General features: G+C 41.7%; 1 protein-coding gene across 1 annotated transcript in view; it reads right to left on the reverse strand.

Moving 5' to 3' along the window:
• Positions 1-749: 749 nt before the first annotated feature.
• LOC106583616 (integrin alpha-5) overlaps positions 750-15,989 on the reverse strand; it is a 91,161-nt gene continuing 75,921 nt past the window's right edge. The window contains exons 19-30 of the mRNA XM_014168000.2: positions 15,292-15,359; positions 7,240-7,390; positions 6,866-6,958; positions 6,500-6,579; positions 6,110-6,190; positions 5,465-5,570; positions 5,076-5,234; positions 4,758-4,868; positions 3,277-3,390; positions 2,804-2,905; positions 2,468-2,590; positions 750-2,051 (exon numbers count right to left, since the gene is read on the reverse strand). Of these exons, the coding sequence (XP_014023475.2) occupies positions 1,968-2,051; positions 2,468-2,590; positions 2,804-2,905; positions 3,277-3,390; positions 4,758-4,868; positions 5,076-5,234; positions 5,465-5,570; positions 6,110-6,190; positions 6,500-6,579; positions 6,866-6,958; positions 7,240-7,390; positions 15,292-15,359 (1,272 nt within the window). The 3' untranslated portion in view covers positions 750-1,967. The remainder of the gene's footprint in view (positions 2,052-2,467; positions 2,591-2,803; positions 2,906-3,276; positions 3,391-4,757; positions 4,869-5,075; positions 5,235-5,464; positions 5,571-6,109; positions 6,191-6,499; positions 6,580-6,865; positions 6,959-7,239; positions 7,391-15,291; positions 15,360-15,989) is intronic.

Consider the following 15,989-nt stretch of genomic DNA (forward strand, 5'->3'; position numbering starts at 1 on the left):
CGTCACCACCAACCAAACCGCCAGCACTCCCTGATGCTTAATTTGATGGCTGCTGCATTCTGTTAGGAATGACGCTGGAGAAGAGAAGCAGGTACGAGGAGTCAACATTTAATCGGAAGAGACATGAAAACAGGACAGGAACAGCATCAGAAAAGGGTAAAACACAGATGTAAGATAATCAATGCAGCAGCGGGGAACAGAGCTGGGGAACTGACAAATAAACAGGTGATTGAGTCCAGGGGAGTCTAATAATTCACTGATGCATGTGACGAGGGAAGGCAGGTGTGCGTAATGATGGTGGCAGGAGTGCGTAATGCAGGGCAGCCTGGAGCCCTCAGGGGGAAGAGCGGGAGCAGGCATGACACTACCGTGAGAATGATTGTTGAAAGTTCTCCACTTTAAAGCTAAATAGATTCACTGTTGCTAGCAAAGTCATTCCAAAGGTTAGGTTTAATGGAGCAAATTAAATGTGACCATATGTTGTCACTCATATATTATCAATGATGCTATTTAGGCCTATATACAATAGCATTTGCAAAGTCATCAACAACTATTCCAATTCCAGCAACAGGAAATCAATTATAATTATGTGGATTATAATTAATGGCATTTTTTGTAGGGGTTGATACATTTCAGTTAGGGCAAATTACGTTTTTAAAAGTGGAAATTACAAACTTTAGAAGCCTTTTGCATTTCCTGCTGTGCATGAAAATTACTGCAACAAATTAAATATGGCATCTGTATTTGGATAGGGTAAAATAAAATGGTCATTTAATTTTAGTCGTCAACAGCAAAACAACATGAAAAAGCCATGGCAACTCCCAACATGGGAGGGAATTATTTCACAGAAAAACATATTTCCAATGCAGTTTGATATACTCTTCACAAAATTATAAATGTACTACTTTGAAATATACATCCGCTCAAAACAAAGAAAAAATATCCTTAAGTATGATCAAATTCATTTTGTTGAATGCACAAAAACATGTTATAAATAGTGATTAGGGGATGTGAGGTTATATCCTTCAACTGTAACAATTATCTAAAAACTTCTAGCACTGTATTTACAAATGTGGTAAAGTTGCATAGTAACAAAATGCATCAGAAAGAACATGACAGATAATATGTTTAAGCAAAAAGGCCAGGTGTGTTTCCTCTAAAAGAATCTCTGACCTCTCTCCAGCTAGCAAGCCCTTATTGTAAAACTGGTGGCTATGAGGCAGCACTACACTGTAGAAAATCTGAAATCGCACTCGTGTTGGCAGATATGGTGATATACTGCCAGCTGTCCAACAGCGCAATGACCCTGACTAACTGATGGTCGACAAGCACCTATTAGTAGTAGTAACACCTGTTAGCAGATGGTGGGCAATGTTAACTTGCCATCAGGGTCAGGGATGGTCTATTTCGGGACAAAGTAAGGCAATTTGGAGTAGCAAACTCCATCAATATGTTTTTGTGACATTGAGAAAACACATTTTAAATTGACTGATACACTTTATGAGGCTATTTCTGCTCCTAGCATTCGGAGGACTTTGGCTGTTACCGTTCAATAGCACACCTTCCCCAACATTCTCACCTCATAGATAAAGACGTATTTGGTGACTCAAACAATTGAATAAATGCTCCACTGCCTCAGCCAGGGTTGCTACTTTGATGGATATTTCCCCATATCAAAGCAAAAAGCTATATTTTAAAGACATTATTGTCTATGCAACCGTATGCAAAATATACCCGTTTTCAGGATAGCTCTATTATAATGCAGGCCAGACATCTCATTGTGGGTTTGCCTGCTTCAGCATTTCAGTGCAGTAGAAGGCTGAATGCCAGTGAGGTCCCAGTGGTACTCATCCTGTGGATGGACTTCCTTTCATACATGAGTACTCTGTGGTTTGTTTAGAGTTATAAGTTAAGTCCAACGCAATGCCTTTCCAGTTTTCAAAGCGACGTCTGGGATGGTCCATCATTTAGGCCTCAGAAGAAGCCTGTGGTTTGAGTTGAGCTTTCTCCATGGCTGTACCATAAGGATTGGATCGTTTGAAGAAGCCCAACTGGAAAGATTGAAAGAGAAAGGAGACTTAGAACAATTTCAAAGGTAATAATTACATGAATAGTCCTCATAGTACCAGACAGTGTTCATCGTTATTTGCTACCAACATCCACTTTCAAGACTGTCAAATTTGAAACACTTGATCTTATCTAATAGTTTTTAGATACCATTTTATGCTACTTCCTGGATGAAAACAACTGGTGGTATCATGGTCAGGTTGTATACTGGTTGTAAAAGGAAGTAAAACAAGATATATTGTAATGTGGTTGCCTGACCATATAACAACCAAAATGTGATATCCCAAGACATCATCTGGTTATATGACAGATTCTCAATCATAAACAGTTAACAAGCATTATGACATTACATGCTTGTAATTTAGTATGCTAAGTTTGTCCTTTACATGGCCACCCTTACCTTGTAGAGTACATATATGACCAGGGCTAGCAGCAGCAATCCAGCCAGTATGGCCAGAATGATGATCCACAGTGGTACCATGTACTGGTTGTCTGGCTTGTTCCACATCACTGGAGTCAGGACCTGCAACACAAAAACATGTTGTTACCATGGGGAAATGAGAAGTCACTTGAAAAAATAGATGACTTAAAATCTAAATGTGACATTACTCATAAAGTTTTTTTTTTTAATGTTTTGATATCCCAAATCACACAGACAGGACAGGCCTAAAGCATCCATACCATAAAGGTAAATGAACAGATGATTAAATAAAGGGGAAAATAAAACAGCACTTGCCTTCTTGGATCCACTGGGTTTGAGTTTGGGAGCGATGGAATAGGGCATCTTTTCGACTCCGTACTCCACAGAACACTCCAGCACATACTGCTTGTATGCCCTCTGCAGCATTTGTCCAAAGAAAGGATGAGTTGAATAAATCATTTTAAATATATTGCCAAAGTGTGTACCAAAAACCAAATACCTGTCGCTGTAAAAGTTCACTACCAGGAGAGGGCGGCATTGTACCACAGACTTGCGACCTACATTTATCTGTATCGCTTTCATTCTTTGTTTTTTACTACTAATAATAGCAGTAGTATTATAGTACTAATACTACATCATCATAAGGATTGTTAATACCAAATTCAATCACATTTGATCTACATAACAGAATATACAGTACATGTGCTATTCAAATGACCATTTAATATGAGGAGAAGGAGAATACAGGACATGACAGCAGTACAAACTACAGAGTCACGCTCTCTCACCTCAAGGAAGGTCTCAGGCCAGATGCGTGAGCGGACGGTCAGAATGACACTGCTTCCTCTCTCCAGTAACCCCACATGACAGCGCAGCCTCCAGCACTCAGCGGTAGAACACGACTATGGAGGAAGGAACACAGTCATCAATACAGACCACCAGTGCATTACATTTAATCAGTCTCACAAACAGTTACAGCTAACAGCCTGTGATTGTGAGCAGTACAAGAGGCTATACAGAACTTTTGCTTCTGGGGTATCATTCAAGACCAAATTGGAGGTAAACAATTAGTAACTCAACTTCCATAATGCATCTTTAAAGTAACTGTCCAGGGAAAATCGTACTTGTAAAAGTTAATATTCTGTTAACTCATACCCAAATAATGTAGACTCGTCTTATACTCGTATTTGTGGCCAAAGTATAAATTGGAGAAAAAAACACTTAAAAAACACACCTTAAACCTGTTTTGCAAACAGACCATTTAAAAAATGCTTGCTATTTCCTCATAGAGAATGATGTCATTCTGCCTCATTGGCTGAGCTGGTCAATCAGTGGCCTGAATATTTGTAATAACCGTTATACGCCCACACCATTCTGTTGTTGGGGTACACCCACACCATTACAACACAGAAAAGCTGCTTTAGCTGCATACCTAAATGAAGTACCTAAATGAAGTAAATGTATATAACTCATTATTGTAATTAATTATAGGTAATGTTTCATAGAAATCTGGAAACACTGGATAGTTCCATTTTAGGTTTTGGTAGAGAGAGAGATTCCCATTGCTTTAAATGAAAGGGAATGACACTAGTTTGTAGTTTTGTGTCCTTCGTGTAAAATGAGGAGCTATGGTTAATTGTTCTGTGGTCATTAGTTTTTGAAGGGACAGTATACTGACTGATAGGGGAAAGGAGGAATGAATAATCGGGTGGAGAATGTAAGAGGACAAAAACAAAGAGCGGGAGACATTTATTTCACATAAAAATAATTCTCTACAACGTATAATTATGATCAGAGCTTATTATGATAGATATCCTCATCTCCTTTCACGATAAAATGATTTCCCTTCAGTTTGTGTTTTGTGGGTATTAGGGGAAACCATGGATGGTTTTTCATGTTTTCTTTCTGTTGTAATTCAGCTCATGAGGTTATCGTTAGGACATGAAACGAAAGCCTTGACAAAAAGAGACTTCATTTACGATGAAAAACTACGAACATAAATAAAAAAGAATAATAGACAATGAATTCAGGAAGAGAAGAGGTTAGGCAGGCCAATAAACTCCCATAAGACACCTCATTATCACCACTATACTCTCTAGCTTCTCTGCTCCCGGACCAAGTGCCAAGTGACTTAATTTAACAGCAGCTATCTTCTGTTTTACTGTTTTCAGAGTCAATAGACCTCTGCGGCCATGTGTCAAAGTTGACGCCACATGGGTTAGCTATGTAGAACCGCTCCAACCCCCTTCCCCAAAATACAGACACACACCAGGTTGCCTTGTTCATCCAGAGGATCCCTGTAGACCTCTCTCCTCTGGATGTGGTGTTCAGGGCTGGCCGTCAGTGGTGAGGGTGGCTGCTCTGTTGTAGGAGGTTGGAGCTGGCAACACACACAGAATAGTTATCTGGGTACCATTGGACTACTGCATATCCTTGGCATAAATATTGTGAATGATATGACGCTACACAAAGTAAAAGACAAGGTATCAGGGTGGGTGTGAATGTATACAGTATCTGGGATGAGTGCCTGTGGAAGTATAATATGAGCAGGTACTTTTGTATGTATGTGTGTAAGTCTGTCCCTCACCTTGAGCTTCAGTGCATTGAGGGTGTGGTTGGAGCTGCAGTCGAGTGGTCCCTGAGTGATGACCTCCAGAGGGTACAAAAGGTCGTGACCCTGAGATCTCAGAGGGCAGCGCAGCTCCAGCACTGACTGACTGATCATACTGGGCCCGTTGTTCACCAACTGAAAGAGAGAGAGAGACAGAGAGAGAGAGAAAGAGGAAGAGAGAGAGAAGAAGAGACAGGAGGAGAGAGTGAGAGAGAACCCAAGTCAGCATACTGTACCAGGAAGCTAAGAAGATAAGCATTTGTTCAACAACCCAACCCTATTTGACTCCACTTAATAAAAATAAACACAACACAAAATCAACTCTCGTGGCACACACTGAGTAACTCGTGGCACACGCTGAGTACCTCGTACACATGCTGGATCTCAGGCCCAACATCCTGCTCCTCTTGTAGGCTGTGGCTCATCCTCCAGTTCGGGGGAGGGAAGAGGAGCTTGTCTGGACGAGAAACGCTTCAATCGAGAAAAGGAGAAAGATACAAGTTGGAAAAGAGGATAAACGAGTAGGAGTGGATGCAGTAGACATACCCAACAGAATGTGGTACTCAAGCAATAAGGCCCGAGGGAGTGTGGTATATGGCCAATATACCACGTCTAAGTGCTGTTCTTAAGCACGACGCAACACGGAGTGCCTGGATACAGCCCTTAGCCGTTGTATATTGGCCATATACCACAAACCCCCGAGGTGCCTTATTGCTATTATAAACTGGTTATCAACATAATTTGAGCAGTAGAAATAATTGTTTTGTCATAGCCGTGGTATACAGTCTGATATACCACGGCTGTCAGCCAATCTGCACTTAGGGCTCGAACCGCCCAGTTTATAAAGAAAGATATTTTACAATGTCACTGGGGCTGTTGAGTTACAATATATTGGTACCCAGTCACGTTGAGTGTAGTTAAACAGGGAGTATGTTTATTAGTGATGGTGATGGAGAACATTCAATAATTAGTTTGTTTGTTCATTCGTCCATTCAGCCATGATGACTCACCCCTGTAGAATAACATCAGCAACCACAGCCACCTCCAGATGAAAGAGCTCATCATCAGTCTGGGATTTATTCTCATTTTTACTGAGCGGAGAAAGAACAGACAAGTGCAACACTTCATTTGGATTGTGCCAAATACTGTATATGGTTTGTAGACGTTCGCCTTACTGTCGACAACACTTGAACTAACTATCCACTAACCCTAACCTTAGCTCAGTCAGGACAAGGTAATAAGTATGGAAGTATTTAGAAGGATTTAGTTACTTTTTTAACGAAACACATTTAAAAGGGAAAAAAAACTTTAATCTCTCACATTCATCTAAATATGAATACATTCAATAACTACAAAGTCATTTATACACTTTCTGTGCTGAAGCTGCAACTGCGACTTACCTGCGTATCTGGAGCTCAAACTGCACTGTATTGTGAGTGTCCTTCAGTCGAGGCACAGTGAAGCGGAGGCCTGCCCACAACTGAAGATCCATAGAAAAGACAGGCGATCAGACACTAGAGATAAAGCTACCTCAGATCTGTCAGCAAGGCAGTCCATCAAATGCACAAACAGTCATTAACAGACCCTGGATTAATCTGGACCACGCAGCATCAGTCGTAAAGACACAGAATTGCAAAGACATACAGAAACTCACAGTCAGAGGGACAGAAGTACCATACTGCTGTGGGAACATTGGATTGTTCCTTTCGTGACAATAAAGCTCAATTTGAATTTAAGAAACAGTTAGTCCACGATGATCCACTTACACTTGTTCCAGACTTCATAGGGTTTCCCAGGTCACAGACCAGATAGCGGGTCTGATTCTCCGCCTCGTAGCTACAGGTCAGCTGAGTCAGACTCTGCTTATGAGATACAGTATGAGCAAAAGTATGGCGAGAGAGACAAAGACAACGATTTACTTCACAGCATTTCCACGTTTTCTCAAATCATTTATATCATAAGCATTGTTTTAGTCATCAGGCTATCATTAGTGTCAACACTATATTGGTATTAGTTAAATTATTGTTATGTGGATTAGCATATGTCTCTTTATTATTTTAGCACTGTCATTTCCATTAGAAACATATTATGAACATTAGCCGTTACATAAGAGTGACAGGACAGATGGTTTCTCCCTCACCGCATTGTTGCGGGCTATACCCCTGTAGTCAGCCTCCGCGGGCAGGACCACGTAAAGCTCTGCCTCGTAGGCCCCCCCCTCTCCCTCGTTCCTGGCATTGAAGGTCAGGGTCAGGGAGTTCTCATCGCCAAGATACACCTCTGTCCTATCGCTAAGGAAACCACAAGAAAATACAACAACAATGTAAAACAAGTCGCTTTTTTTCTTTTTTTTCCAGACATTTCCCCAAACATGACGAGACCTGTTGCAGATGTTTTGTCTCTCATGGAATTTGCATTTTCTTTTTTCACCTTTATTTAACCTGGTAGGCCAGTTGAGAACAAGTTCTCATTTACAACTGCGACCTGGCCAAGATAAAGCAAAGCAGTGCGACAAAATCAAACCACAGAGTTACACATAAACAAACGTACAGTCAATAACACAATAGAAAAAATCAGAATAGTTTTTTTTTGTTGCATTGTTTACATATGATTAACATTCATTAGTAAATAATCTCCTTTCATCTTTGAAGCGCAATTGAAGGTTTGCTAGGGAGCTGCTGGGCATTGTCTGTCACAATATCAGTGGGGGAAAAAAGCATTGACCCGCAAACACACACACGACCACCACACAACGTTGTCTCAAACTTGACCCTAAGCATCCTACGTTTTCAAATGTTGGTGGTAACCATACGTGTGTATCCTACAGTCAATGCTCATTATCTTCATAAGTGTGTTCCCACTGGGTGCACTAGGTAATTTCAACGTGGAAATGTGGGTAATATTTGGTTGAGATGTTAATCAATAAGATTTCAACCTTTATTCACCCACTCAAAAAGACAGCCAGACGTTTGTTGAATTCCCAATGTGTTTTCACTGCGCTTTCAACCATTTAAAAGCATAGAAAAGTTAAAATAGGAGTACAATGTCAGATATTTTGTATTTATACAACAATTTAATGGGTTATCACTGTTCTTCATCTAAAAGCAGAACCAAAGGACCTGGATTGTAGTTGAGATTACATTAAAAGTACATAGTGCACGGGATCAATGCTGTTCGAGATTCTGCACAGATTATTATAGCAATTGCTGCAGCCTTTCTATGCCATCTTTAACATGCATGCATTCTATAATTACATAAGAAGACATGTATAGCTACAGTAGCCTATGTTCAGAATGTGGCCATGGATGTGTTACTCATTTTAAGGTTGAATAAATACGGTTACATTAGTTTGTAAGATATATTTAGGCTATTTACTGTATTACAAAAGTAATATTGTATTGTGTTTGGTTGACAACGCAAGCAAATATCTAATGCTTTGATAGTTTCATCTCAGCCACTGACTTAATCCTATTCTTTAACTTTTATTTTTGCTTTAGTTGGAGACGTGAATCCAATAATGTGTTAACTTGTCTACAAGTGAATAGATTATTTACTGTGTTGCAGAAGTTATATTGAATTATGTTTGGTTCTCAACACAACCAAATATCAGCATATTTTGTGCCACTGACTTAGTCTGGCTTTAATTCCAGTTTGTCTACAAATGAATAATTGGTATATTGGATTCACGTCGCCATCTCAACCAATAATCAAAGTCAAACAATAAGATTAAATTAAATCAAACTTTCTTTAAAGTGCATTTAAAGTTTGATTTGATTTAGTCCTATTCTTTAACTTAGATTTTTGGTTGAGATGGAGACATGAATAAAACATATTTATGATTAACTTGAAGATTACATTTCAAATCAACCAGAGCGTGAAACCCCTGGCCTATAAGTATTGTTTATTTTGAGTTGAACCCTGGGTTAAATTGAAACAAAAGACAGTACTTCCGTCTTCATCGACCTGGCCAAGGCTTTCGACTCTGTCAATCACCGTATTCTTAACGGCAGACTAAACAGCCTTGGTTTCTCTGATGACTGCCTCGCCTGGTTCACTAACTACTTCTCAGATAGAGTTCAGTGTGTCAAATCGGAGGGCCTGTTGTCCGGACCTCTGGCAGTCTATGGGGGTGCCACAGGTTTCAATTCTCGGGCTGACTCTTTTCTCTGTATACATCAATGATGTCGCTCTTGCTGCGGGTGATTCTTTGATCCACCTCTACGCAGACGGTACAGTGAGGGAAAAAAGTATTTGATCCCCTGCTGATTTTGTACGTTTGCCCACTGACAAAGAAATGATCAGTCTATAATTTGAATGGTAGGTTTATTTGAACAGTGAGAGACAGAATAACAACACAAAAAATCCAAAAAAACACATGTCAAAAATGTTATAAAATGATTTGCATTTTAATGAGGGAAATAAGCATTTGACCCCTCTGCAAAACATGACTTAGTACTTGGTGGCAAAACCCTTGTTGGCAATCATAGAGGTCAGACGTTTCTTGTAGTTGGCCACCAGGTTTGCACACATCTCAGGAGGGATTTTGTCCCACTCCTCTTTGCAGATCTTCTCCAAGTCATTAAGGTTTCGAGGTTGATGTTTGGCAACTCGAACCTTCAGCTCCCTCCACAGATTTTCTATGGGATTGAGGTCTGGAGACTGGCTAGGCCACTCCAGGACCTTAATGTGCTTCTTCTTGAGCCACTCCTTTGTTGCCTTGGCCGTGTGTTTTGGGTCATTGTCATGCTGGAATACCCATCCACGACCCATTTTCAATGCCCTGGCTGAGGGAAGGAGGTTCTCACCCAAGATTTGACGGTACATGGCCCCGTCCATCGTCCCTTTGATGCGGTGAAGTTGTCCTGTCCCCTTAGCAGAAAAACACGCCCAAAGCATAATGTTTCCACCTCCATGTTTGACGGTGGGGATGGTGTTCTTGGGGTTCTAGGCAGCATTCCTCCTCCTCCAAACACGGTGAGTTGAGTTGATGCCAAAGAGCTCCATTTTGGTCTCATCTGACCACAAAACTTTCACCCAGTTGTCCTCTGAATCATTCAGATGTTCATTGGCGAACTTCAGACAGGCATGTATATGTGCTTCCTTGAGCAGGGGGACCTTGCGGGCGCTGCAGGATTTCAGTCCCTCACGGCGTAGTGTGTTACCAATTGTTATCATGGTGACTATGGTCCCAGCTGCCTTGACATCATTGACAAGATCCTCCCGTGTAGTTCTGGGCTGATTCCTCACCGTTCTCATGATCATTGCAACTCCACGAGGTGAGATCTTGCATGGAGCCCCAGGCCGAGGGAGATTGACAGTTCCATTTGCGAATAATCGCACCAACTGTTGTCACCTTCTCACCAAGCTGCTTGGCGATGGTCTTGTAGCCCATTCCAGCCTTGTGTAGGTCTACAATCTTGTCCCTGACATCCTTGGAGAGCTCTTTGGTCTTGGCCATGGTGGAGAGTTTGGAATCTGATTGATTGATTGCTTCTGTGGACAGGTGTCTTTTATACAGGTAACAAGATGAGATTAGGAGCACTCTCTTTAAGAGTGTGCTCCTAATCTCAGCTCGTTACCTGTATAAAAGACACCTGGGAGCCAGAAATCTTTCTGATTGAGAGGGGGTCAAATACTTATTTCCCTCATTAAAATGCAAATCAATTTATAACCTTTTTGACATGTTTTTTTATTTCTTTTTAGTCTGTCTCTCACTGTTCAAATAAACCTACAATTAAAATTATAGACTGATCATTTCTTTGTCAGTGGACAAACGTACAAAATCCGCAGGGGATCAAATACTTTTTTCCCTCACTGTACGATTCTGTATATATCTGGCCCTTCTTTGGACACTGTGTTAACAAACCTCCAGACGAGCTTCAACGCCATACAACACTCCTTCCATGGCCTCCAACTGCTCTTAAATGTTAGTAAAACTAAATGCATGCTCTTCAACCGATCGCTGCCTGCACCCGCCCGCCCGACTAGCATCACTACTCTGGACGGTTCTGACTTAGAATATGTGGACAACTATAAATACCTAGGTGTCTGGTTAGACTGTAAACTCTCCTTCCAGACTCACATTAAGCATCACCAATCCAAAGTTAAATCTAGAATCGACTTCCTATTTTGCAACAAAGCCTCCTTCACTCATGCTGCTAAACATACCCTCGTAAAACTGACTATTCTACCGATCCTCGACTTCGGAGATGTTATTTACAAAATAGTCTCCAACACTCTACTCAGCAAATTGGATGCAGTCTATCACAGTGTCATCTGTTTTGTCACCAAAGCCCCATATACTACCCACCACTGCGACCTGTATGCTCTCGTTGGCTGGTCCTCGCTACATATTCGTCGCCAAACCCACTGGCTCCAGGTCACCTATAAGTCTTTGCTAGGTATAGCTCCGCTTCATCTCAGCTCACTGGTCACCATAGCAACACCCACCTGTAGCACACGCTCCAGCAGGTATATTTCACTGGTCATCCCCAAAGCCAACACCTCCTTTGGCCGCCTTCCTTCCAGTTCTCTGCTGCCAATGACTGGAACGAACTGCAAAAATCACGGAAGTTGGAGACTTATATCTCCCTCACTAACTTTAAGCGTCAGCTGTCAGAGCAGCTTACCGATCGCTGCAGCTGTACACAGCCCATCTGTAAATAGCCCATCCAACCAACTACCTACCTCATCCCCATATTTGTTTTTGTTTTTCTGCTCTTTTGCACACCAGTACTTGCACATCCTAATCTGCACATATATCACTCCAGTGTAAATTGCTCAATTGTAATTACTTCGCCACTATTGGCCTATTTATTGCCTTACCTCCTTACTTCATTTGCACACACTGTATACAGATTTTTCTATTTTGTTATTGACTGTACGTTTGCTAATCCCATGTGTAACTCTGTGTTGTTGTTTTTGTCGCACTGCTTTGCTTTATCTTGGCCAGGTCGCAGTTGTAAATGAGAACTTGTTCTCAACTGGCCTACCTGGTTAAATAAAGGTGAAATATATATATATTTTTTTTAACGTAGGCCATCACTGTAAATAAGAACTTGTTCTTAACTGACTTGCCTAGTTAAATAAAGGTTAAATAAAAACCAGCCCCCACCAACACCATATGAACTCACACTGACACCCCTGTGTAAAGCACTTCCTGTGTAGTGATAAATCCACTCCACTCCACACCACTCCCCCCCCCCCATACTTCCAAATGTAGTAATACATTCATGCTGTCTATTGAGCAGAAAGAGGGAGAGCCATGTACAGATGTTGAGGGTCGGTCCCTTGGCTTGACCCCTTCCTCTCATCCCCCACCCTCTGTCCACTCGATGTCCAGACACAATGACACCATGCTCTGCACCAGGTCCACACAGATGATTCCAATAATGACCAGACCATTTTAACGAAGCGCAGAGGAAGCGACACCATTGATATTCTATCACAAACACCGTAGTGCTGACTCCGAGAGAGGAAGGAAGCTTTGAGGTGGTGGGGAGAGAGGGGGTTGTAAGTTGCATTTGATTTGATTCAAAGATTTTAAGATGTTATATAGGAAAACATGTATGTGAAATATAATCATGTGTACAATCAAATAGTTCAATGTTTAATTGAAGCCAGAGGATGTACCACACAAAGTACTACTGGTACTTTTATCTCCGTGAAGGGCCTCAAGGTTGTGAACACAAAACATCCTCCCGCATGGGAATTCTCAGGAAGTAAACAATTTAAGGCCTAAAAAACAAGCTGTGTATTACATTTCAACGAGGTCGTTGAAGCTGCAGAGTGAAAGTGCTGAATCATAGATTATTTTCTGAGTGATTTGGTCTCGTGGAAACTGAAAACAAACATTCCAGTTTTTCATGGGAAACTCTTAACATGATTGAATTGTGCCGGTAATAAAAATCACATGGTGAAGTCGTGAAACAAACTACTACAACTGAGAGCAACTTGTTTTGTGAATTGTCCCAGTTGTTCCAATCAGCCTAAAATGCAACATATTCTGCTGTTGTCCAACACTCAAACAACAATGATCAACCAGTAATAACCATGAGCAAGAGGATACAAACCATTTTGTTACTCTCCTGGGAATAGAAAAGCATTTCTGCAATCAAGGTGTGTAAACACAAATGCTACATGACCAAAAGTATGTGGACACCTGTTCATCAAACATCTCATTCCAAAATCATGGGCATTAATATGGAGTTGGTCCCCCATTTGATGCTATAGCCTCCACTCTTCTGGGAAGGCTTTCTACTAGATGTTGGAATATTGCTGTTATAACAGCCTCCACTCTTCTGGGAAGGCTTTCCACTAGATGTTGGAACTTTGCTGCTATAACAGCCTCCACTCTACTGGGAAAGCTTTCCACTAGATGTTGGAACTTTGCTGCTATAACAGCCTCCACTCTTCTGGGAAGGCTTTCCACAAGATGTCGGAACTTTGCTGCTATAACAGCCTCCACTCTTCTGGGAAGGCTTTCCACTAGATGTTGGAACTTTGCTGCTATAACAGCCTCCACTCTTCTGGGAAGGCTTTCCACTAGATGTTGGAACTTTGCTGCTATAACAGCCTCCACTCTTCTGGGAAGGCTTTCCACTAGATGTTGGAACTTTGCTGCTATAACAGCCTCCACTCTTCTGGGAAGGCTTTCCACTTAGATGTTGGAACATTGCTGCGGTGAACTGCTTCCATTCAGCCACAAGAGCATTAGTGAGGTTGGGCATTGATGTTCGATGATTAGACCTGGGTCGCAGTCGGCGTTCCAATTCATCCCAAAGGTGTTCGATGGTGTTGAGGTCAGGGCTCTGTGCAGGCCAGTCAAGTTCTTCCACACCGATCTTGACAAACCATTTCTGCATGGACTCACTTTGTGCATGGTGGCATTGTCATGCTGAAACAGGAAAGGGCCTTTCCCAAACTGTTACCACAAAGATGGAAGCACAGAATTGTCTAGAATGTCATTGTATTCTGTAGCAGTAAGATGTATCTTCATTGGAACTAAGGGGCGTAGCCCGAACCATGAAAAACAGCCCCAAACCATTATTCCTCCTCCAGCAAACATTAAAGTTGGCACTATGCATTCGGGCAAGTAGTGTTCTCCTGGCATTCGCCAAACCCAGATTCGTCTGTCGGACTTCCCAGATGTTGAAGAGAGATTCATCTCTCCAGAGAACGCGTTTACACTGCTCCAGAATCCAATAGAGGCAAGCTTTACCCCACTCCAGACGACGCTTGGCATTGCACATTGGGAACCTTAGGCTTGTGTGTGGCTGCTCAGCTATAGAAACCCATTTCATGAAGCTCCCAACAAACAGTTACTGTGATGACGTTGCTTCCAGAGGCAGTTTGGAACGCTCAACGTGCTTCAGCACTCGGCAGTCTCGTTCTGTGAGCTTGTGTGGCCTACCACTTCGCGGCTGAGCCGTTGTTGCTCCTAGATGTTTCCACTTCACAATAACAGCACTTACAGTTGGCCGGCGCAGCTCTAGCAGGGCAGAAATTTGACCAACTGACTTGTTGGAAAGGTGGCATCCTATGATGGTGCCACATTGAAAGTCACTGATCTCTTCAGTAAGGCCATTCTACTGCCAGTGTTTTGGCCTATGGAGATTGCATAGTTGTGTGCTCTATTTTATACACCTGTCAGCAACAGGTGTGGCTGAAATAGCCAAATCCACTCATTTGAAGGGTATCCACATACTTTTGTATATGTTCCTGTGGCCATGTGTTCAAAGTTACAAACTCATATGATACTTGCTTTAGAAGATTACAAAAAAAATTATAACAACCTGGTACCACATGGTGCCCAGTGGTGCTACTTTAAATGAATTCCAGATAAACAAACAAGTATATCATAGGGTACTACTGTGTATCATTTGACCATGTAATATGCTAGTCATTTATGTGGCATGAAAAAAATACTTTCTGCACTGGAGTTGACCTTTTAACACAAAAGACCCACTACTTTAGACCTCTCACTAGTCTGTATGCAATTGTTTATTTTCCTACTCTTCTTTCCTTGGTTCCCACATATCTGAAAGGATGTGACAGGTGAAAGCAATGTGCTGGAGACCTGCTGAGTCCTTTCTCCTATCGATGGGTCACGAGGGAGAGGGGAGAATAGCAAAGGAGGCCATTCCGGTGTAATGCCCTGGTCTCAGGTAACGGAGAGGGGACTTCAGCTCACCCATAAACGGACAGTTTGAGGTCAGGAACACAGATGTTGTCCTCCCCACAGTCCAGCTGAATTTGGGCCTGCAGAACAGAGGGATGAAGAGAGATTTAGATTTTTAGAAGAAAATTATTTGCGCAATTCAGCTAATGTACAGTGGCAAGAAAAAGTATTTGAACCCTTTGGAATTACTTGGGACTTCTGCATAAATTGGTCACTAAATTGGATCTGATCGTCATCTAAGTCACAACAATAGACAAACACAGTCTGCTTAAACTAAACACATAATTACACCTTTTCATGTATTTATTGAACACAACGTGTAAACATTCACAGTACAGGGTGGAAAAAGTATGTGATCCCTTGGATTTAATAACTGGTTGACCCTCTAGCATCAATAACCTCAATCAAACGTTTTCTGTAGTTGCAGATCAGACCTACACAACGGTCAGGAGGAATTTTGGACTATTCCTCTTTACAAAACTGTTTCAGTTCAGCAATATTCTTGGGATGTCTGTGAACCACTCTCGAGGTCATGCCACAGCGTCTCAATCGGGTTGAGGTCAGGACTCTTACTGGACCACTCCAGAAGGCCTATTTTCTTCTGTTGAAGCCATTCTGTTGTTGATTTACTTCTGTGTTTTGGGTCGTTGTCCTGTTGCATCACCCAACTTCTGTTGAGCTTCAATTGGCGGACAGATAGCCTTACATTC

The sequence above is a fragment of the Salmo salar genome, chromosome ssa22, assembly GCF_905237065.1.
Source record: "Salmo salar chromosome ssa22, Ssal_v3.1, whole genome shotgun sequence".
Lineage (NCBI taxonomy): Eukaryota > Metazoa > Chordata > Actinopteri > Salmoniformes > Salmonidae > Salmo > Salmo salar.